This window comes from Cajanus cajan, chromosome 4 (genome assembly GCF_000230855.2).
Source record: "Cajanus cajan strain Asha chromosome 4, NIPB_CcT2T_4, whole genome shotgun sequence".
NCBI lineage: Eukaryota > Viridiplantae > Streptophyta > Magnoliopsida > Fabales > Fabaceae > Cajanus > Cajanus cajan.
In genome coordinates, this window is record NC_138520.1 from 54212686 (window position 1) to 54232228 (window position 19543).

General features: G+C 36.3%; 2 protein-coding genes across 2 annotated transcripts; both read right to left on the reverse strand.

The window, feature by feature from the left end:
- Nucleotides 1-4328: 4328 nt before the first annotated feature.
- Nucleotides 4329-8919, reverse strand: LOC145956841 (uncharacterized). The gene is made up of 2 exons (XM_083072591.1): nucleotides 8806-8919; nucleotides 4329-7401 (listed from the first exon to the last, which is right to left on the reverse strand). The coding sequence occupies exon 2, from the start codon at nucleotides 7396-7398 to the stop codon at nucleotides 6373-6375; it is 1026 nt and encodes a 341-aa protein (XP_082928717.1). The 5' UTR covers nucleotides 7399-7401; nucleotides 8806-8919; the 3' UTR covers nucleotides 4329-6372.
- A 978-nt stretch (nucleotides 8920-9897) lies between these two features.
- Nucleotides 9898-11053, reverse strand: LOC145957367 (uncharacterized). The gene is made up of 6 exons (XM_083073610.1): nucleotides 10907-11053; nucleotides 10709-10828; nucleotides 10492-10563; nucleotides 10323-10393; nucleotides 10129-10228; nucleotides 9898-10038 (listed from the first exon to the last, which is right to left on the reverse strand). The coding sequence occupies exons 1-6, from the start codon at nucleotides 11051-11053 to the stop codon at nucleotides 9898-9900; spliced, it is 651 nt and encodes a 216-aa protein (XP_082929736.1).
- Between the last annotated feature and the right edge of the window lie 8490 nt (nucleotides 11054-19543).

Consider the following 19543-nt stretch of genomic DNA (forward strand, 5'->3'; position numbering starts at 1 on the left):
GGATGCGTATGTCACCTAGATGAACCTTTATACCGATGACGACGCTATCATGTATCACGTTTTACCCACCTCACTGAAAGGCCTTGCCCTGAATTGGTACACCCAACTACCTCTAAGGTCGATAAGCACCTTCGACAAACTGTCAAGATGATTTACTGCTTAGTTCGCCATGAGTCATCCCCATCATAGCACCCGGGCCGCCTTGGCCAGCCTACGACAAGGCAAAATTGAGTCCCTCAGAAAGTTTATGGAGCGCTTTGGTGGAATATCCTTCAAAATTTAGAACCTTAACCCCGAGGTTGCGTTGCACTCCATGCTCATGGCACTCAAGCTGAGCCCTTTCGTTGACAGCCTCTACAGGAAACCACCCAATGACATGGACAAGCTTCAAGCACGAGCCTCCGGTACATACAAATGGAGGATCATGCCGAATTCAGAGAGAAGTTGCGTGCCAAATCAACTGGTGGCAACAACACAAGCCACAAAGAGAAACTCAAAGTCTCCAACGAGGCACACTTCAAGCGATCATGCCAAGGAAAAGGCCAAAGGTATGATTTATACACTCCATTGAACACACCTCGCGTCCACATCCTTGATGAGGTGGCAAACACCGACTTGATCTTGCTACCATCCCCAAGGCAAACCCTGGCAAACATCAACAAATCCAAGCACTACCGATACCACCACAACTTTGGCCACGCTACCAAGGAATGCTAGACGCTCCAAGACAAGATTGAGGAGCTAATACAGGCTAGTCACCTTGGATAATATGTCTAGAGATCCCAAGCCCATAGGGGAGGGTACACCGGGTGAGGACGCGACAAGGGCCAAGGATATCTACCCCGAAATGACCAAACCTCTGAGTCCTGACCTAGTGCCAAACAGGCTAACCATCCCAAGCCTAATCTGGAATCCAACCTGGCCCCCCTCTGCAGAGTAATCAACACGATAGCTGGAGGATTTGCGGGGGGAGGCGCTAGTAATTCTACTTGCAAGCAGCACCTGTGTAGTGTCAACCACTTCCAAGCTCGAACATTACCACACAGACCACAGAACCCACCTATCACCTTCATCGAAGAAGATTACGCAGACATCAACCTAAACCAAGATGACCTAGTCGTCATCTTCATTGAGGTTGCAAATTGGGCAGTCCAAAAAACTTTGATTGATTAGGGTAGCTCGGTCGACGTCCTTTATTGGCCTACTTTCACTACAAGAAAAATCAGCATTATCTACGGAAAAAATCCGTAGATAATGATGAAAATCCGTAGATAACTGATAATTATCTACGGATTATCTACGGAAAAAAATCCGTAGATAATAAGGTCGTAGATAAAGTTATCTACGGAAAATTTTCCGTAGATAACGTTATCTACGGATTTTATCTACGGATATAAAATTTATCTACGGATGCGTTTATCTACGGAATTTATCTACGGATGCATTTATCTACGGAATTTATCTACGGATGCGTTTATCTATGGAAATTTCTGTAGGTAAGTTATCTACAGAAATTTCCGTAGATAACTTACCTACGGAAATTTCCGTAGATAACTTACCTACGAAAATTTCCGTAGATAACTTATCTACGGAAATTTCCGTAGATAAGTTACCTACAGAAATTTTCGTAGATAAGTTATCTACGGAAATTTCCGTAGATAAAACAAAATAAAAAAAATAAAAAAAACAACAATTTCTCTTAGATTATCAACAGAACTACACAAGCACCAGCAACGCAACTCAAAAACAAGATCCAATCAGAAAAAAAAATGTAACAAAAAACTACATAACAATAATTAAAAATGAAAACCAGCACCAAAATATCTAATAGCAACTCAAATTCAAAACAGTCAAACAATTCAAATAAAATAAAATAAAAGAAAATAAAATCCGCTTCAACAATCAACACAATTACACAAGCACCGGCAACAAAACTCGAAAACAAAATGCAATGAGAAAAAAAAATGCAGCAGAAAATTGCATAACAATAATGAAAAAAAAGTGTGTATATATGATCATGAGAAGATCATCAACTTTAAGATTTCATGCACTTAAGAAAAGAACACAACAAATATTAGATAAAAATAAAAAACTACCTTGTGGATATTTCTATATGATTGCATACAAAACCATTACTGATAAAAAAAATATTAATTATCCAGATTTTTACGTAACATACAAGCCTTTTAAATTACAGAAAATATTGACAGGGTGAAAAGAATGAATGTACATCTGGGGAGGAGTAAAGAAGAGCCTGAATTTCTCCTTTTGTCAACTATCTCTTCTGCCTCTGATTGCAAGCGGGACAAAAGCTTATCTCTTCCATATATCTTTGTGTCTGGGTTATTAGTTCTCCCCATGTTATCATCCACATCCACCCATGATGAACCAAGCTTTCTGCCTTCCAGAGCTGCAGTAGCAGCTTTAGCTGACCAGAAGATAAAGAGAATATCATTGGCACGAAAATATTCTGCCCATTTCTCTCTGCAGGGAAAGATAAGACAGGACAAAATAATAAGCCATGATACAATAAAGGGCAATATTTGGTACAATATAAACCTCTTATGGGAATCAGACAACCAAACCTGATAGAAGCAGGTAAAAGATCGGCCTTGTTAACCAAAAGCTGTGACACCCTTACTACCCCAACACATATATAAAAAAAATTTATAATACATTTAAGAAGGTTAAATTTTCTAAGTTGGTAAAAGGGTTCACATAAAAATTCGACAATCACATTAATAGAGATTTAAAACATAAAATACAAGAGTTTTACAAATTGTTTTCAAAACAATATTACAGTGCCAAATACACATAAATATTTCATCCTAGAAATCCTCTGCCCCGATGTCACACTATCAGAGCATTCCCAGAATTTTAACTGTTGGCATCCTAGAAGCCACTCGTAGCTGGATCTTCTTCTCCTAAAATATCCACAGTTTATACGGTGAGAAAAGAAAATATCTATATGCAAAGTACATACAAACACATCACAATATAATCTCATAATAACTCATTATTTAATAAAATATTCATAAGCATTTATCTATATATATATATATATGTGTGTGTGTATCATAATTTATCAATCATTCATCATATTCACATCTCAATTTACAATTACATCAATTCATCACAATCCACTTGAACATTACAATTCATTCATAATCCACACAAATTTCACTATGTCAAGGTCACGCTACCCTTTTTCCAACCTAGGGCCGTGCTCACCCCTGACATAACACTGTGCCAAGGTCACGCTACCCTTTTTAGTAGCCTAGGGCCGTGCTCACCCCTGACATAACACTGTGCCAAGGTCACGCTACCCATCAGCTTAGGGTCGTGCTCACCCCTGGTCATCAGTACCATAATCACATCTCATTCACATCTCAATCACATTCCCCACTTCTCATTTCATAACTCAAATTCACATCACGTACATAATTCCACATCACATACACATCACATACACAACAGATAAGCCCAACAAAATGAGGGTTTACACACCCCTCAAGCAATTCATATCAAGATCATCCATTCTTAATGAGTAATATAGCAATAATAAATTATAATAATCAATAAGATAATCAATTTAATATAACAGTGAAACTCATAATTATTCCAAATTCTAGTTCACAGCATTTATGATTTCTTCTTTCTTCCCAGATCATTATTCCTACAATTTGGCATATCTATAAACCTCAACACATAATTTCAATAGAACTAATGATTCTTCAAATAAAATAATTATAAAATCATAATCCTAAGAAATTCTTCCTCTACCCAATTCCCTCATGTACTCTACATATAAATAATCCCCTTTTCCCCCGTACCTGGATGAATAGTAACTTGAGCAGAACCTCCTCTTCTTTTTCCTTAAACGGTAGTCAAAATTCGGGCAGAACTTTCTCTTCTCTCTCTTTAAATCAGGACCGGAACTAGGGTAGAACCTCCACCCCTAAGCGCCTTCCATCAACAGCAGGAAGTAGAGAGAGAAAGAAAAGAGAGAAGGGAGAGAAGATGAGAGGTGTGAGGATTTGAGAGGGAGGAGGGGCCTTTTTATAGGCATTTTCGCGGACCTATCCGGAACGGCCGTTCCGAAAAGTGGAACGCCCGTTCTGGACCCTTCAAATCTACGCAAAATTTTCAACTGGAACGGCCTGTTCTGAAATCAGAACGGCCCGTTCCAAAACCCAGCAGAACGCCCCGTTCTCCTTCTGGAACGGCCCGTTCTGCAAGGAGAACGCCCTGTTCTCCTTCTGGAACGGCCCGTTCTGCAAGGAGAACGCCCCATTCTCCTTTGGAGAACGGCCCGTTCTGGGCCCGTTCTGGACATCCCAGAAATACACAATTTTATCATTTGGAACGGCCCGTTCCACATTTGGAACGGCCCGTTCCAGAAACCAAAAATACCCCAAAAACTTCAACAAAATTACGAGAATGCCATTAAAAATTACGAAAATGCCATTAATAATAAGTTTACAAAAATACCCTCATTCCTTTATTAAAATTACAAAAATACCATTACTAATTACGAAAATGCCATTAATACAAAAATACTCTTTATAATAAAAATTGGGGTGTTACAATTCTTCCCTCCTTTTAGAAATTTCGTCCTCGAAATTTTTGCAATGGTAAATTCTTCGCTTCTTACTTCTAATTCTTATGCAACCTCACAACCTACAACTCTATTCATTTTACCAAGGAAATCTAAGGGTAAGACAAGTAAATTTTAAGGAATCTAAATCAATCTCTTAAATGTCTCAAACAAACCTATAATTAAGGTCTATCCATTCACCATCTTACTTCCAAAATGAGACGTCTAATTGCTACAAAATTTGTAAAGATTTCTTGTATACTAAACACGAGTATATGATTTCTTTTCTCTTCACCTTAGGTCACTACACTTCCGCTGCGCAACTCTGATACATCTTAGTAGTTCGTAAATATATTTCAAGAACACTCGTATGTCTTTACTCTAAAATCATCTTTCTTAATTCAAGGTTACTAAACACCCAAATTGGTTCTTGCTCCTCAAAACAACATTGATTTCTACTCAGAATTGGTTATCTATACTTCTACCAATCTTCTCCACTTGGTTCTAAGAAAGGATCTGACTCCTAAGCTTCTCTAATCTCATCCATTAATTCACTAGTTACTTTCAGCATAATCCATTCAATGCTTCTAAGGGTAATCTCACTCATCTAGCATAAGTCTCTAAATTCTTCAATCAAATCCAACCCTTAAATCATCAAAATGATATATCAGAGGTCATCATAATCGAGGTATCTGCTACAATATTGGTTTTACTTCTATGGTTATCTCTAAAGATTAAGTACCTAAGTGTAAGTTCACTAGGTATACATATCAGATCACTAATTTCACCACTCCATCTACACCCAAGTCAAATTCTTATCCATCACCTTATCCTATAATCTCATATCTTGTTATCAAATGAATCAACTAATTATGCTTCTCCAATTTCTTTCAACGATCCACTTAGTATTCGAGTCATACCTAGTTTTACACTATTAAGAGTAATCTCATAAGTCAAACTTAAATCCCTAATTTGAATCTCTAATCATAAAGGAAAATAAATATAAAGATTTCCTACTCAAAATATCGGTTACCACAATGACTTTACTCAAATAACAACTAAGTTTGAAATATTAGTCCTCTTAGAAGTTTAAACTTAACTTAACTCTTTCAGTCAACAAATAATTAAGGCTCTAATGATCAATAAATACCTCAAGCTTATAATTATATAGGCAATGTCTCTAAATATTACAACCGTTAACTTAAAATCATAAGTAAGGTAATTCCTATGATGAGTTTTCAGTTGCCTAGAATCACAAGCCACTATCTTTCCTTCTTGCATCAACACTCCACTCAAACTTATTTTAGAAGCATCACAATGAACCACAAAAGTCAAGCAATACTAAAACAGGTGTACTAGTCAACTTTTCCTCAAGGGCCCGGTAAACTATCCTTGCATTTACTATCCTATACAAACACAACTCCTTTCGTAGTCAAACTTGTCAAGGTAATGCTAACTTGGAGAATCCCTCTATAAATTTTCTATAGTATTCAGCCAATCCAAGGAAGCTACTAATTTCACTAGCTAACTTATAGGCAAACAAATTAAGTCAACCATGAATTCTCTACCATCAATAGTCAAGGGACACTTTGGACAGACATCAGAAGTGATCACTGAACCATTAGTGGGTGTCTCTACTATTAGTTCAAAAGACAAGGAAAAAAAATAGGTAATTTAGACATACACGTGATATAAAAGAGTGAGTCGCACCAGTCATATAAAACAATTAGAGGGGTTCCATTGATGAAACACATACCCTGGATGAAATCTTTGGATTAAGTAGCTTCAACACCACTCAAGGCAAATACTCTCCCTGTGGCTCTAGGCTTGCTAGCCCTCCCTTCAACCTCTGTTGTTTCTTTCTTATTCTTGGAGCACTCCCGAGCTTTGTGTCCCTTCTCGTAACAGTTGTAACATGTTATCACTCTTGGTACCCAACACTCATATGCCTTATGACCTGTCTTCCCACAGTTGAAGCAATTATCGCGTGGAACAGAACCCTCACTCCCCCCTTTTGATGTTTGTCCAACCATTGGAGATTGACTCTTTCGTTGCATCGAATCTTGATTATTCACCTTAGAACTTGAATTCCCAGTAGACTTGGTGTAAGGTTTACTTTTACCTAAAGCACTAGAATTTGTGGTACGCATAGGACCTCCAGCTCCCTTGTAATAGTCAGCACGTGCACGATTATCACGGTCGTAAATTCTACTCTTGTTGACAAGAGTCGGGTAGTGATAAATTTCTTGATAATTGATTGCTGTTTTTATCTCAGGACGAAGGCCATTCACGAACTTAATACACTTAGCCCTTTCGCCATCCTCACCATGGTAATGAGTACAGTAGCGAACCAAGGCATCAAATTTTGCAGCATACTCTGCAACTGTGTCATTCCCTTGCTTTAGTTCAAGAAATTCAACTTCCTTCTGGCTTCTTACATCATCCGGGAAATACTTCTCAAGAAAAACCCTCTTGAAGTTGTCCCAATTCAATTGCATTTCTGCATCAATCATCCTTTGAAGTGCTCCTTCCCACCAAAAATGGGCATCAGCAGTCAACATGAAGGTAGCCAACCTCACTTTCTGAGTGAAAGGACACTCCATGGCATTGAAAATCTTTTCGATTTCCATTAGCCAATTCATCGCAACATCTGGGTCATATCCTCCTTGGAAAGTAGGTGGATTATTTCGTTGAAATCGCTCTAACCAATTAGGAGCGATTTCAGTCCTATGGTTGTTACTTACAGCTTGTGCTAATGCTTGAAGAGCATCAGCAATTGCACGATCATTCCTACCAGCCATAATCTAAGAAAATAGTATTATCAAATTATATCATGTCTATCAGACAAATCTTGAGAATACAATGCACACAAATAAATAAATAAGAACATAATTAATCATCTCATTAGCACATCAATCAACTCATCACATTATTAATCTACCAAACAAGCATAGTAAACTCATTACTCACGGCCGATTGGATCGGCCTGCTCTGATACCACTAAATGTGACACCCTTACTACCCCAACACATATATAAAAAAATTTATAATACATTTAAGAAGGTTAAATTTTCTAAGTTGGTAAAAGGGTTCACATAAAAATTCGACAATCACATTAATAGAGATTTAAAACATAAAACACAAGAGTTTTACAAATTGTTTTCAAAACAATATTACAGTGCCAAATACACATAAATATTTCATCCTAGAAATCCTCTGCCCCGATGTCACACTATCAGAGCATTCCTAGAATTTTAACTGTTGGCATCCTAGAAGCCACTCGTAGCTGGATCTTCTTCTCCTAAAATATCCACAGTTTATACGGTGAGAAAAGAAAATATCTATATGCAAAGTACATACAAACACATCACAATATAATCTCATAATAACTCATTATTTAATAAAATATTCATAAGCATTTATCTATATATATATATATGTGTGTGTGTATCATAATTTATCAATCATTCATCATATTCACATCTCAATTTACAATTACATCAATTCATCACAATCCACTTGAACATTACAATTCATTCATAATCCACACAAATTTCACTATGTCAAGGTCACGCTACCCTTTTTCCAACCTAGGGCCGTGCTCACCCCTGACATAACACTGTGCCAAGGTCACGCTACCCTTTTTAGTAGCCTAGGGCCGTGCTCACCCCTGACATAACACTGTGCCAAGGTCACGCTACCCATCAGCTTAGGGTCGTGCTCACCCCTGGTCATCAGTACCATAATCACATCTCATTCACATCTCAATCACATTCCCCACTTCTCATTTCATAACTCAAATTCACATCACGTACATAATTCCACATCACATACACATCACATACACAACAGATAAGCCCAACAAAATGAGGGTTTACACACCCCTCAAGCAATTCATATCAAGATCATCCATTCTTAATGAGTAATATAGCAATAATAAATTATAATAATCAATAAGATAATCAATTTAATATAACAGTGAAACTCATAATTATTCCAAATTCTAGTTCACAGCATTTATGATTTCTTCTTTCTTCCCAGATCATTATTCCTACAATTTGGCATATCTATAAACCTCAACACATAATTTCAATAGAACTAATGATTCTTCAAATAAAATAATTATAAAATCATAATCCTAAGAAATTCTTCCTCTACCCAATTCCCTCATGTACTCTACATATAAATAATCCCCTTTTCCCCCGTACCTGGATGAATAGTAACTTGAGCAGAACCTCCTCTTCTTTTTCCTTAAACGGTAGTCAAAATTCGGGCAGAACTTTCTCTTCTCTCTCCTTAAATCAGGACCGGAACTAGGGTAGAACCTCCACCCCTAAGCGCTTTCCATCAACAGCAGGAAGTAGAGAGAGAAAGAAAAGAGAGAAGGGAGAGAAGATGAGAGGTGTGAGGATTTGAGAGGGAGGAGGGGCCTTTTTATAGGCATTTTCGCGGACCTATCCGGAACGGCCGTTTCGAAAAGTGGAACGCCCGTTCTGGACCCTTCAAATCTACGCAAAATTTTCAACTGGAACGGCCTGTTCTGAAATCAGAACGGCCCGTTCCAAAACCCAGCAGAACGCCCCGTTCTCCTTCTGGAACGACCCGTTCTGCAAGGAGAACGCCCTGTTCTCCTTCTGGAACGGCCCGTTCTGCAAGGAGAACGCCCCGTTCTCCTTTGGAGAACGGCCCGTTCTGGGCCCGTTCTGGACATCCCAGAAATACACAATTTTATCATTTGGAACGGCCCGTTCCACATTTGGAACGGCCCGTTCCAGAAACCAAAAATACCCCAAAAACTTCAACAAAATTACGAGAATGCCATTAAAAATTACGAAAATGCCATTAATAATAAGTTTACAAAAATACCCTCATTCCTTTATTAAAATTATGAAAATACCATTACTAATTACGAAAATGCCATTAATACAAAAATACTCTTTATAATAAAAATTGGGGTGTTACAAAAGCAATGTGCGTTTGTGCTCATCAACCTCTCGTGCATAAGCCTGTCCCAAAGTAAAATTGGAGCAAAACTGATCATGATTGGCATACACAATAGTGATTCTTAAAAAGAAATGAATGAAATATATACGAAAGATCCAAAGTACGCTACACAGATTAAAGATGTACAATGTCTGGTTAAATCTATCTCACTATTGCTTGTTACACTTTTTACAGAGATTAAAGTAAGTTACGATGTTTTAAAAAATAGAAGTAGGGACTCTGAATGGCTGCTGCGACTGTTTTGAACTTCATTGCATTAAAGCTGCCCTAAAAGAATATCCATGATCCCAAGTTCTCTACCAGAGCATCTCAAAGTTGAAAGAAGTGAAAGAACTAACCAAAATATCAAAATCTAATTCTTTTGGTGATTTTTCATCCGTTATAGGAACACGTTCATAATCAACAAGATATCCCTCCACTTGCAATTCCTGATACACCTACAGCAAAGAAAACAACCTTGATGCATTTCTATCAGAAAATTGATTGAGAATTATGACACTCCCAAAGCAAACAAGTTTCAGCCATACCTCTAGTGGTGTCTTCACATAATTACTTGACACGGGCTCCCATTGGTCCACTATCTGCCCATCTGGCAGTTCATCAGTCACAAGGATCTTATTTCCATATCTGTTGCATCCACATGCAAATAAGATAAACAGTAATGAGTAAAGACAAGCACAAATTCAAAGGACAAGCTACAGTTAACGCAGCACATAAATACCTTGCAGCTTCCACCAGAATGTCTTCTTTCAAATGAGCTTCCATTTGCTCAACCCTCTCCCTATTAATTCCCTAATTAAGCACAGAATGGCACACAACTCAACAAACTCAATCATTCAACCAAATTATAAGCAAAGCATCACACTAAATTGACAGCCAGCGCAACATACCGTATACTCAAGGTTGGAGAAGGGCCTCTCCACATCTCGCAAAACAAAGGGACGGCCATTAATGTACGCAAGCTGATTCCAACAAAGGAAGAAAATAAAAAAAAAAGTTAGGAAAGACCGAGTTAAAGTATTAAAGCTGAACTAACGAGTAAGAAGAAAGAATTAGGCTGAACTAAATTGCAGAAACGACAAATAGTTTCGAAAAAGCAGAACAGACCGGCTCCTCGCGAAGGCTAATCCAGAGAACTTTGAATCGAGCGCCAATGTGGTTGAGAACGTTCCGTATTCCATGAATCGTGGGAATGGCAACACCGTGAACATGCAAGGAGTCGGATGCCTAAGAATAACAGCATTGAAATGAAATGAAGAGCAGAATAGGATTAAGGAAAGAAAAAAAGTGAAGAAGAAGACCTACCTGGCGATAATTGGGAGTGCCTTCGATCTGAGGAGACAGACACTTGTTCTGGCAACCAGGGAAATGCTCGGTCTTGAGAATGGTTTTCTTCCCCAAGACACAACCGCCTCTCATCTTCATCACCTGCTCCGGCTCCTTCGGTATCATCGACACCTTCTCACTCAAATTCCAATTCAAATTTTGAGCTTTCTGAAAGTGTCGTGCCTCTCTTCTCTGTATATTAGGGTTTAAAATCGTGCCTCTCACGAACCTCGTGCCTCTCTTCTCTGTATATTAGGGTTTAAACTTTGCCTCTCTTCTCTTCTTTGTGACGTTTTGTGTTTTAAGAATATATTTTTTATTTAAAAAAAAAACTACCATTTTAACTCCTATAAATAATAGGAAATAAATATCTTTAAAATACAATTATTTTTAAAATTACTATATTATATTTTTTATTAATTAAATTAATATATAAATAATATTTTAATTTAAACTTGAAAATAATGATTAATATAATTTAATTTAAATGCAAAATAATAGTATTTCAAATTTAAAATAATAATATATTTATAATAACAATAATAATAGTTCAATTTTGAAATTTTAACAAAATCTTAAAGTTTTATGTATAACACTTTTTCTTTGAATATAAAAAAAAATTATATTCTCTCTAAATAACTACGTAAAATCTTCTAATATTTTATCTACCTATCATTATTAGTGGCACAAAGTGATTTAACATCTCTAGTATTTATAAAAATATTTAATTTTTAATATTATTTTTTTAAAAAAAATTAGATAAAATCATTTTAATATTATTGTGATATAGAATGTCATTTTGAAAGTTATTTAGTTACTTTTTATATTTTTATTTTATTTTCAATCAAAATTTATTTTCATGATAAACAAGTATTATTTTTTAAAACATATCATTATTCATTGATCTTATTACATAAAAATTTATTATATAATATCTTAAATAAGCTATTTCTTTAAATATATCCTTATTTATCGGATGTTTAATAGTAATATAATTTGTTGAAATCTTTATTAATATGATTTGCTGAATATCTAATTAAAACTTACATCGTATAAAATCCAAATTAAAGAAAAAGGTAACAAACACATGTACGATGACAACTAATAAACTAAAAAACCATAAACAGAAAATGAAACACAAAAGGAAAGCAAATTATATATATATATATATATATATATATATATATTAAAGAAGATGGATCTTTTTACTCTAAGAGTTACATAGACTTACTCCGTTCAATAACTCATTTTCTCTATGAAATTTCAATTATCTAACCATTCAATTTAAAGTTCTTAATGCATAGATCAAATATGTAAATTGTTAGAAAATTTAAAAATCATTTGATACTTCGTTTCATTAATTTTAATCAATGTATAAAATGATTCTATGATTATCCGTCAATTTGAATTAATGAAATGAAGTATCAAATGATTTTTAAATTTTTTACAAATTTGCAAATTTGATCTATGCATTAAAATTTTTAAATTGAACAGTTTGATCGTTAATAATAATTAAAAATTATTTATTTATTTAGGTTATCACATACCATTATACATTTCATGTCTTTAAATCTTTTAATAAAAAGTTAAATTAATAACTAAAAATTATTTATTTATTTCTTAAGAATTGAGGGTATATAATTATCCATTATTTTGGAGACAAAAATTAGTTACAAGATGACGTATATATATTTCCCTTTATCTATTACTATATACATATAATCAAACAACTATATATTTAACTATTTTTCTTCCATTCATTTCCTCAGTCTCTTTGTCTCTGTCTCTATATATATAGACAAACAGGTTATACTAACAGTAATACCGGGTGTAACTTTTATTAAGTATTACACACCACTCGATAATTAATTATTATATTATGAATAATAATAATAATATATATATTTAATTCATCTTTAAAAATAATTGAAGTTAAAAGGAAAAGAAATTTGATTAAATTAATATATTTTAAAAAATTAAAGACTCAATTGAGTATTTTCAAAATAAATTTAATATTTAAATAAGAAAATTAATTATTGAATCTTTTAAAAATAAGATAATCAAATTTAACTTAAAAAATATTAAATAAATTATATGAATTATTATATAATATAAGAAATATTTATAATTAATATAAATAGAAATATAAATTATTAATTGTTATATTAGTTTTTATTTGTTAAAAAAATTCAATCTTTAATTTGTTTCTTACGTTTAATAAAGTAAAACTGAATTCATCTTTTTGTTTATGTTTTCCATTAAATATGGTACACAAAAGTTAAAGCTATTCATTATTCTAAATTATATTTTAATTAAAAATAATTTTTTAGTAAATAAAAAGTATTATAATAAATAATTAAACTAAAAAAAATAAATTTTATAATGATTATTTTTTTTAATGATGTTAAATTAAATATTTTAATTATTTTATAAAAAAAATGTTTTACCTACGGAATTTATCTACGGAATTTTTTCCGTAGATAATTTCCAGTTATCTACGGAAATATCCGTAGATAAGTTATCTACGAAAATTTCCGTAGATAAGTTATTCCGTAGATAATATTCCGTAGAAAATTAAATATTATCTACGGAAAATATTCCGTAGATAATATTCCGTAGATAATATTCCGTAGATAATTAAATGTTATCTACGGAAAAATTTCCGTAGATAATATTCCATAGATAATTAAATGTTATCTACGGAAAAATTTCCGTAGATAATATTCCGTAGATAATAACAATTTTTCTTGTAGTGTTTTCTATGACTGGACATCTTGTATTCACTTATCCAACCTCATAACGAGCCCTTGGTTGGCTTTGCCAGCAAACGGGTCCACACCAGAGGATACGTCGAGCTACTGACCACTTTTGAAACCCCACCCTTAACTAGAAAAGTCATGGTTAAGTACCTCCTCGTCGAAGCCTACACCTCCTACAACATCATCATCAACAGGCCTACTTTAAACCAGTTAGGTGTAGTGGTGTCAACCTCGCACCTGACCATGAAGTTCACCGGGCACAACAGAGACATAATTTCAATAAAAGCGAACCAGAAAACCGCCCATCAATGCTACGCGGAAAACCTCAAGGTCTCCACCCCACACATCAGTTAGCTACCCTAGGCGATAGTGGCTCACATCACCAACCCAGTGCTATCCAACCTGGACCCCTGTTTCGACTGTATCGATCAAAGACCAAGACCCGTGGACGAGCTCACAAAATTCCAAGTAGGTCAAAACGCCAACCAATGTACCAAAGTAAGCCAAAACATAAGCCCTGAGCTGTGATAACAAATAATCACCGAGGTACGTAAAAATGCTGATCTATTTGCATGGTGAAGTGTTGACATGCCAGGGATTAATCCCAACCTTATATGCACAAGCTAGCCATCCATAAAGAAGCAAAACCCGTAGCACAAAATCGACGTAAGATCGGAGGCGAGAGGCGCGACATTGTAGCTAATGAAACTCAGAAGCTCCTTGCCGCAGGATTCATTTGAGAAATCGTCTACACTACATGGCTCGCCAATGTGGTGCTTGTGAAGAAGAATAACGACAAATGGAGAATGTGCGTCGATTACACCAACCTCAACAAGGCATGTTCGAAGGATGCTTACCCATTACGAAGCATAGATAGATTGGTAGACAATGTGTCTGGCAATGTTCTCCTTAGCTTCCTGGACACCTACTCAAGATACAACCAGATCCCGATGTACCCTTCAGATGAGGACAAACTAGCATTCATCACTGAACGCACCAACTTTTGTTATTGAGTAATGTCATTAAGCCTTAAAAATGATGGCGCCACCTACCAAATGCTAATGGACAAAGGCTTCCATCAATAGATCAGAAAAAACATGGAGGTCTATAATGATGACATGGTCATAAAAACCACTTCCACTGGATCACATATAGCTGACTTGGCCGAGGTGTTCGGAGAAATAAGGAAGCATAACATGAGACTAAACCCCAAGAAGTGTGCCTTTGGGGTACAGGGTGGAAAGTTCCTTGACTTCATGATCAGCAACAAGGGGATTGAGGGAAACCCAAAAAATGTGAGGCCATCATCAACATGAAGTCTCCCTAGATGATGAAGGAGGTATAGAGGTTGGCGGGCCGATTAGCCTCCTTCTCATGCTTTATACCAAAGTTAGCAGAAAAAGCAAATCCAATCTCTAACCTCTTACAAAAGCCCAAGGAGTTTTCCTGGACCGAGCAATGTGAAGCAGCGTTTTCAACGTTTAAGCACCCTCGCCACTCCACCAATCCTGACTCAACCTAAAAACCAAGGCAAGTTGCTCATGTACCTTGCAGCAGCCGAGAACGCGATTAGTGCAATCCTCGTGCAGGAAGACGACGCGAAATAGGACCTAGTATACTTCATCAGCCATGTCTTCCAAGATACAGAGACGAGGTACCAAACCATCAAGAAATTAGCCCTAGCGCTTGTCACTGCCGCCTGACATCTCCGACCATACTTCCAGAGTCACTAGATTGTCGTCATGACCGACTACCCCATCCGATAGATACTTCGAAAGCCCGAGCTCACCGGACGTATGATCACATGATTAGTCAAGTTGTCTAAATTCAAAATTCGGTATGAAAACAGGGGAACTCTTAAGTTGCAATGTTTGGCAAATTTTGTGGCTGAGCTAACCCCTATCACAACGAAAGACCAAGAAACTTGGACCTTGCATGTGGACGGTTCCTCCAACATAAAAGTTGGAGACACCGGCATCATTCTAGAAGGACCCAATGACATTCTTTTTGAGCAATATCTAAAGCTATATTATCAAGCCACCAATAACCATGCCCAGTACGAAGCACTCTTAGCTAGACTGAGATTGGCATACGACGTCGGCACTAGGAATGTTCGTTGCAATAATGACTCTAAACTCATGGTAGAATAAATCGTAGACACTTACCAAATTAAAGACCCCCACCTGCAACGATATCATCTCAAAAATTTTGCTTGGACCTCACGATTCCAGAAGTTCACTATGCACCATGTAACTCGCAAGTGAAATGCTAGGGCTGACCTTCTCTCAAAGCTCACCAACACCAAACACCTCGGACAGCACAAAACCATCATCCAAGAAACCCTATCCTCTCCGAGCTTGGAAGGTGGAGTAATTTGCACAACTGAGGTAGCTAAAAGAGGATGGATGACTGATATATGGCGCTACCTAAATGATGGAATCCTGTCCAACGACAAGCTCAAAGCCCAACAACTCAAAAACCAATCATCTTGGTTCATTATCAAGTCAGGCAATCTATTCAAACAAAGTGTCTCAACACCACTACTCAAGTGCCTCAACAAGTCCTAAGCTAAGTACGTACTTGAAGAAATACACAGGGGAATATGCAGACTACACTCGGGAGCACGCTCCATGGCTGCAGGTCATCTACGTAGGATATTATTGGCCCACATTGAGAACGGACTGCAAGGCCTACGTCCAAAGATGTAAGTTCTGCCAGGAGTTCGACCATGTACCTCGCTAATCCCCCAAGGCCTTGCGCTGAATGTAGTCACCTTGGCCTTTCGCGCAATGAGGAATGGACATCCTCGGGCCTTTCCCCTTAGCCAAAGGTCAAGTCAAATTCATACTAGTAGCCATCGAATACTTCACAAAATGGATCGAGGCAGGCCCCCTTTTCAAGATCACCGCCGAGAACGTACAACAGTTCACGTGGAAAAGTATGATATGCAAGTACGACCTGCCACATGCACTCATCATCGATAATAGAAGGTAGTTCGTTGATCGAAAGTTCGAAAACTTCCTTCAGGAACTCAACATTTGACATCATGTAACCTCGGTTAAACACCCCTAGACGAAAAACCAGGCCGAGGATGCGAACAAAGTGTTTCACGAGCTCAAAAAGAGACTAGGGTTAGCAAAAGGACTATGGGCAGATGAGCTCCTTAGCATTCTCTAGGCCTATAATTGCTCCCCGTAGTAGGAAACCCAAGAGACACCTTATAGGCTAACCTACGACTCTAATTCCATGATCCTGGTGGAGGTTAGAGAAGCATCACACCGAAAGTTGAGCTTTAATAATGACCAAAATGACCAAGAAATGGAAATCAACCTCAATATGATTGACAAGCTCAAAGATGAAGCTCAGATCAAGGAGGAAGCCTACAAACTCTTAGCCGCAATAAGATACAATACCAAGGTTAAACCAAGGAAGTTTAGATCTAGGGACCTTGTATGGCGACTCTGAGGTGACGCTAGAAAGCACCCCTCTAAAGGAAAGCTAGCACCAACATCAGAAGGCCCCTTCCGAATCAATGAAGACCTTGAAAATGGTGTGTTCCGACTAGAAGAACTCGAAGGTAAAGCAATCGTCAGAACATGGAACTCCACCCACTCAAATTTTACTTCAGTTAAATTATAGATTAAGGCAATGTACTATTTTTCCTCATTGACCCTTTTCGTCCCTAAAAGAAAAAATTAAGGGTTTTTGGCCGAGAAGGTTTTAATGAGGCACGCCCAAATTTTCAATAAAACAAACTCATTTCCATATAGTTTTGGTTTACATAACTCACACGCAAAAGGCCAAGTTTTAAATGTTAAGCGCCAAGGTCGAATTCGAACCTTAGAAGCAAAAAATCGAAGGTCAAGTTTGAACCTTAACTTAAAAGCACCAAGGTCGAATTCGAACCTTGGAAGCCAAAACCGAAGGTCAAGCTTAAACTTTAACTTAAAAGTGCTAAGGTCAAATTCAAACCCTAGAAGCAAAAACTAAAAATCAAGTTTGCACCTTAAAAGTGAAGTCAGATGAAAAACACATAGAAGGGGGGGTTGAATATGTGTGTGTATGTGAACAAAGGAATTTAAAAATCTTTTCACAATAAGGCTCTCTTTCGTCCAGTAAAATAGTATTGGTAAAAGCTGAATAGAAACTGCCCAAGGTTGGTTTAACAAAATCATTTTCAGTCTTGGAGTTTCATCGTCTGTTTAGATAAAATGCTTCCTTAAACAAAAATTATTCTTTACGGTGACAAGTTGAACAAGTATGGTTTTCATCTGAAGATGTTTTTAATAGACGATTATCATTGGACGAAGTTTTCAATATTGAAGATCAGTCAAATAAAGTGCGTCTAAAATATTAAAGCGTGATGCAAGTATTTTTATACTGGTTCACTCAAATTGAGCTACGTTTAGTCTCCTTCAAACGAAGGGTTCCACTAAATAGTCAATAAGGTACAAGTATTGTTTGTTTAGCCTCTTCAGGCTTGTAGTGACGAAAATATAAATCCGTCAAAAAATTTTTACAGAAACTTTCCGACGAAAAATTCTGTCAAAAATTTCTGAGGGAAAAATAAATCCACGAAAAAATTACGACAGAACATTCGGTCAGAAATTTCATCAGAAATTTCTGACGGAAATATAAATCCATCTGAAATTTTTCTAAAATTGGAATATTTATATTTAATTCTTATTTTTTATGTACTCATTTTTAACTACTTTTTATTTTTTTTAAAAAAGATAAATAATTATCTTAAGTGTCACCTACAACAATTACGTACTATTATCGTATTTGTGACACCCTCTACCCCATTATTAATATACAACAAATGTAACAATAAAATATTTCTTTTCTTCTTTTTGGGTAAATAAAATCTTTCATAGTTGACAAATATTTCAAATATCACAAGGTAGAAGATTCACATTCGTAACTCATAATTCATAACTCCAGTGTAAAAATTATAAAAGAAAAGAAGTTAAGATTTTCAATACAATTTAGTGAAAAACAAGAAATCATATATATACAAATAATAATAAAGGAAATATAAATTAACTCCAGTAAAGGTGGCAGTGCCTCCTGGTTAGGGATTAATTTATACTCCCAAATCATATAATAAAAAATATAACAAAGATGTACATTTTGGTCTTTTCTCAAGAACGTTCAAAATTACATAAGAAGAGAAAATTAAAGCTTTTTAATATAATAACATCCAAAATAAACCTAGCTATGCCTGACATCACATCCTATCAGAGCATGCCCCACTGAAGCCTTAAGCCTCATCACCAACATCCCCATGATGCTGATCATCTGCAACATAATTTAAAACATATACAAAAACAACAAGGGAGTGAGAAACATCTCACTCAGTTTCAGGTGAAGAATAAAGGTTAGATAGCACCCACACACACACAACAAATATAATTCGCATGTAAACAATACACATACATCATCAATATTACAAATACATTCATTTATCATGCAATGATGTCATGGACTCATCTTATAAATGCATGCATGTGGCGCCATACGGAAGTTTCACATATCATCACTGGTGACCCAAAGGTACACCTGGTTACATCACTGGTGACCCTAAGGTACACCTGGTTACATCACTGGTGACCCTAAGGTACACCTGGTTACAAGTTACATCACTGGTGACCCTAAGGTACACCTTGTTAGCATGTTACATCACTGGTGACCCTAAGGTACACCTTGTTAGCATGTTACATCACTGGTGACCCTAAGGTACACCTTGTTAGCATGTTACATCACTGGTGACCCCAAGGTACACCTCGTTAGCAAGTTACATCACTGGTATGCGGCCTCAGCGGCACACCTGGAATAATATATGCGTATGATGCAT

What these genes read in the sequence shown, in the direction of transcription:
- LOC145956841 (XM_083072591.1), bottom strand. Translation starts at nt 7,398, where the DNA reads ATGGCTGGTAGGAATGATCGTGCAATTGCTGATGCTCTTCAAGCATTA.
- LOC145957367 (XM_083073610.1), bottom strand. Translation starts at nt 11,053, where the DNA reads ATGATACCGAAGGAGCCGGAGCAGGTGATGAAGATGAGAGGCGGTTGT. An exon ending in GCACTCCCAATTATCGCCAG is followed by an intron (nt 10,829 to 10,906) that starts GTAGGTCTTCTT and finishes TGTTATTCTTAG; the next exon opens with GCATCCGACTCCTTGCATGT. An exon ending in ATGTGAAGACACCACTAGAG is followed by an intron (nt 10,039 to 10,128) that starts GTATGGCTGAAA and finishes TCTTTGCTGTAG; the next exon opens with GTGTATCAGGAATTGCAAGT.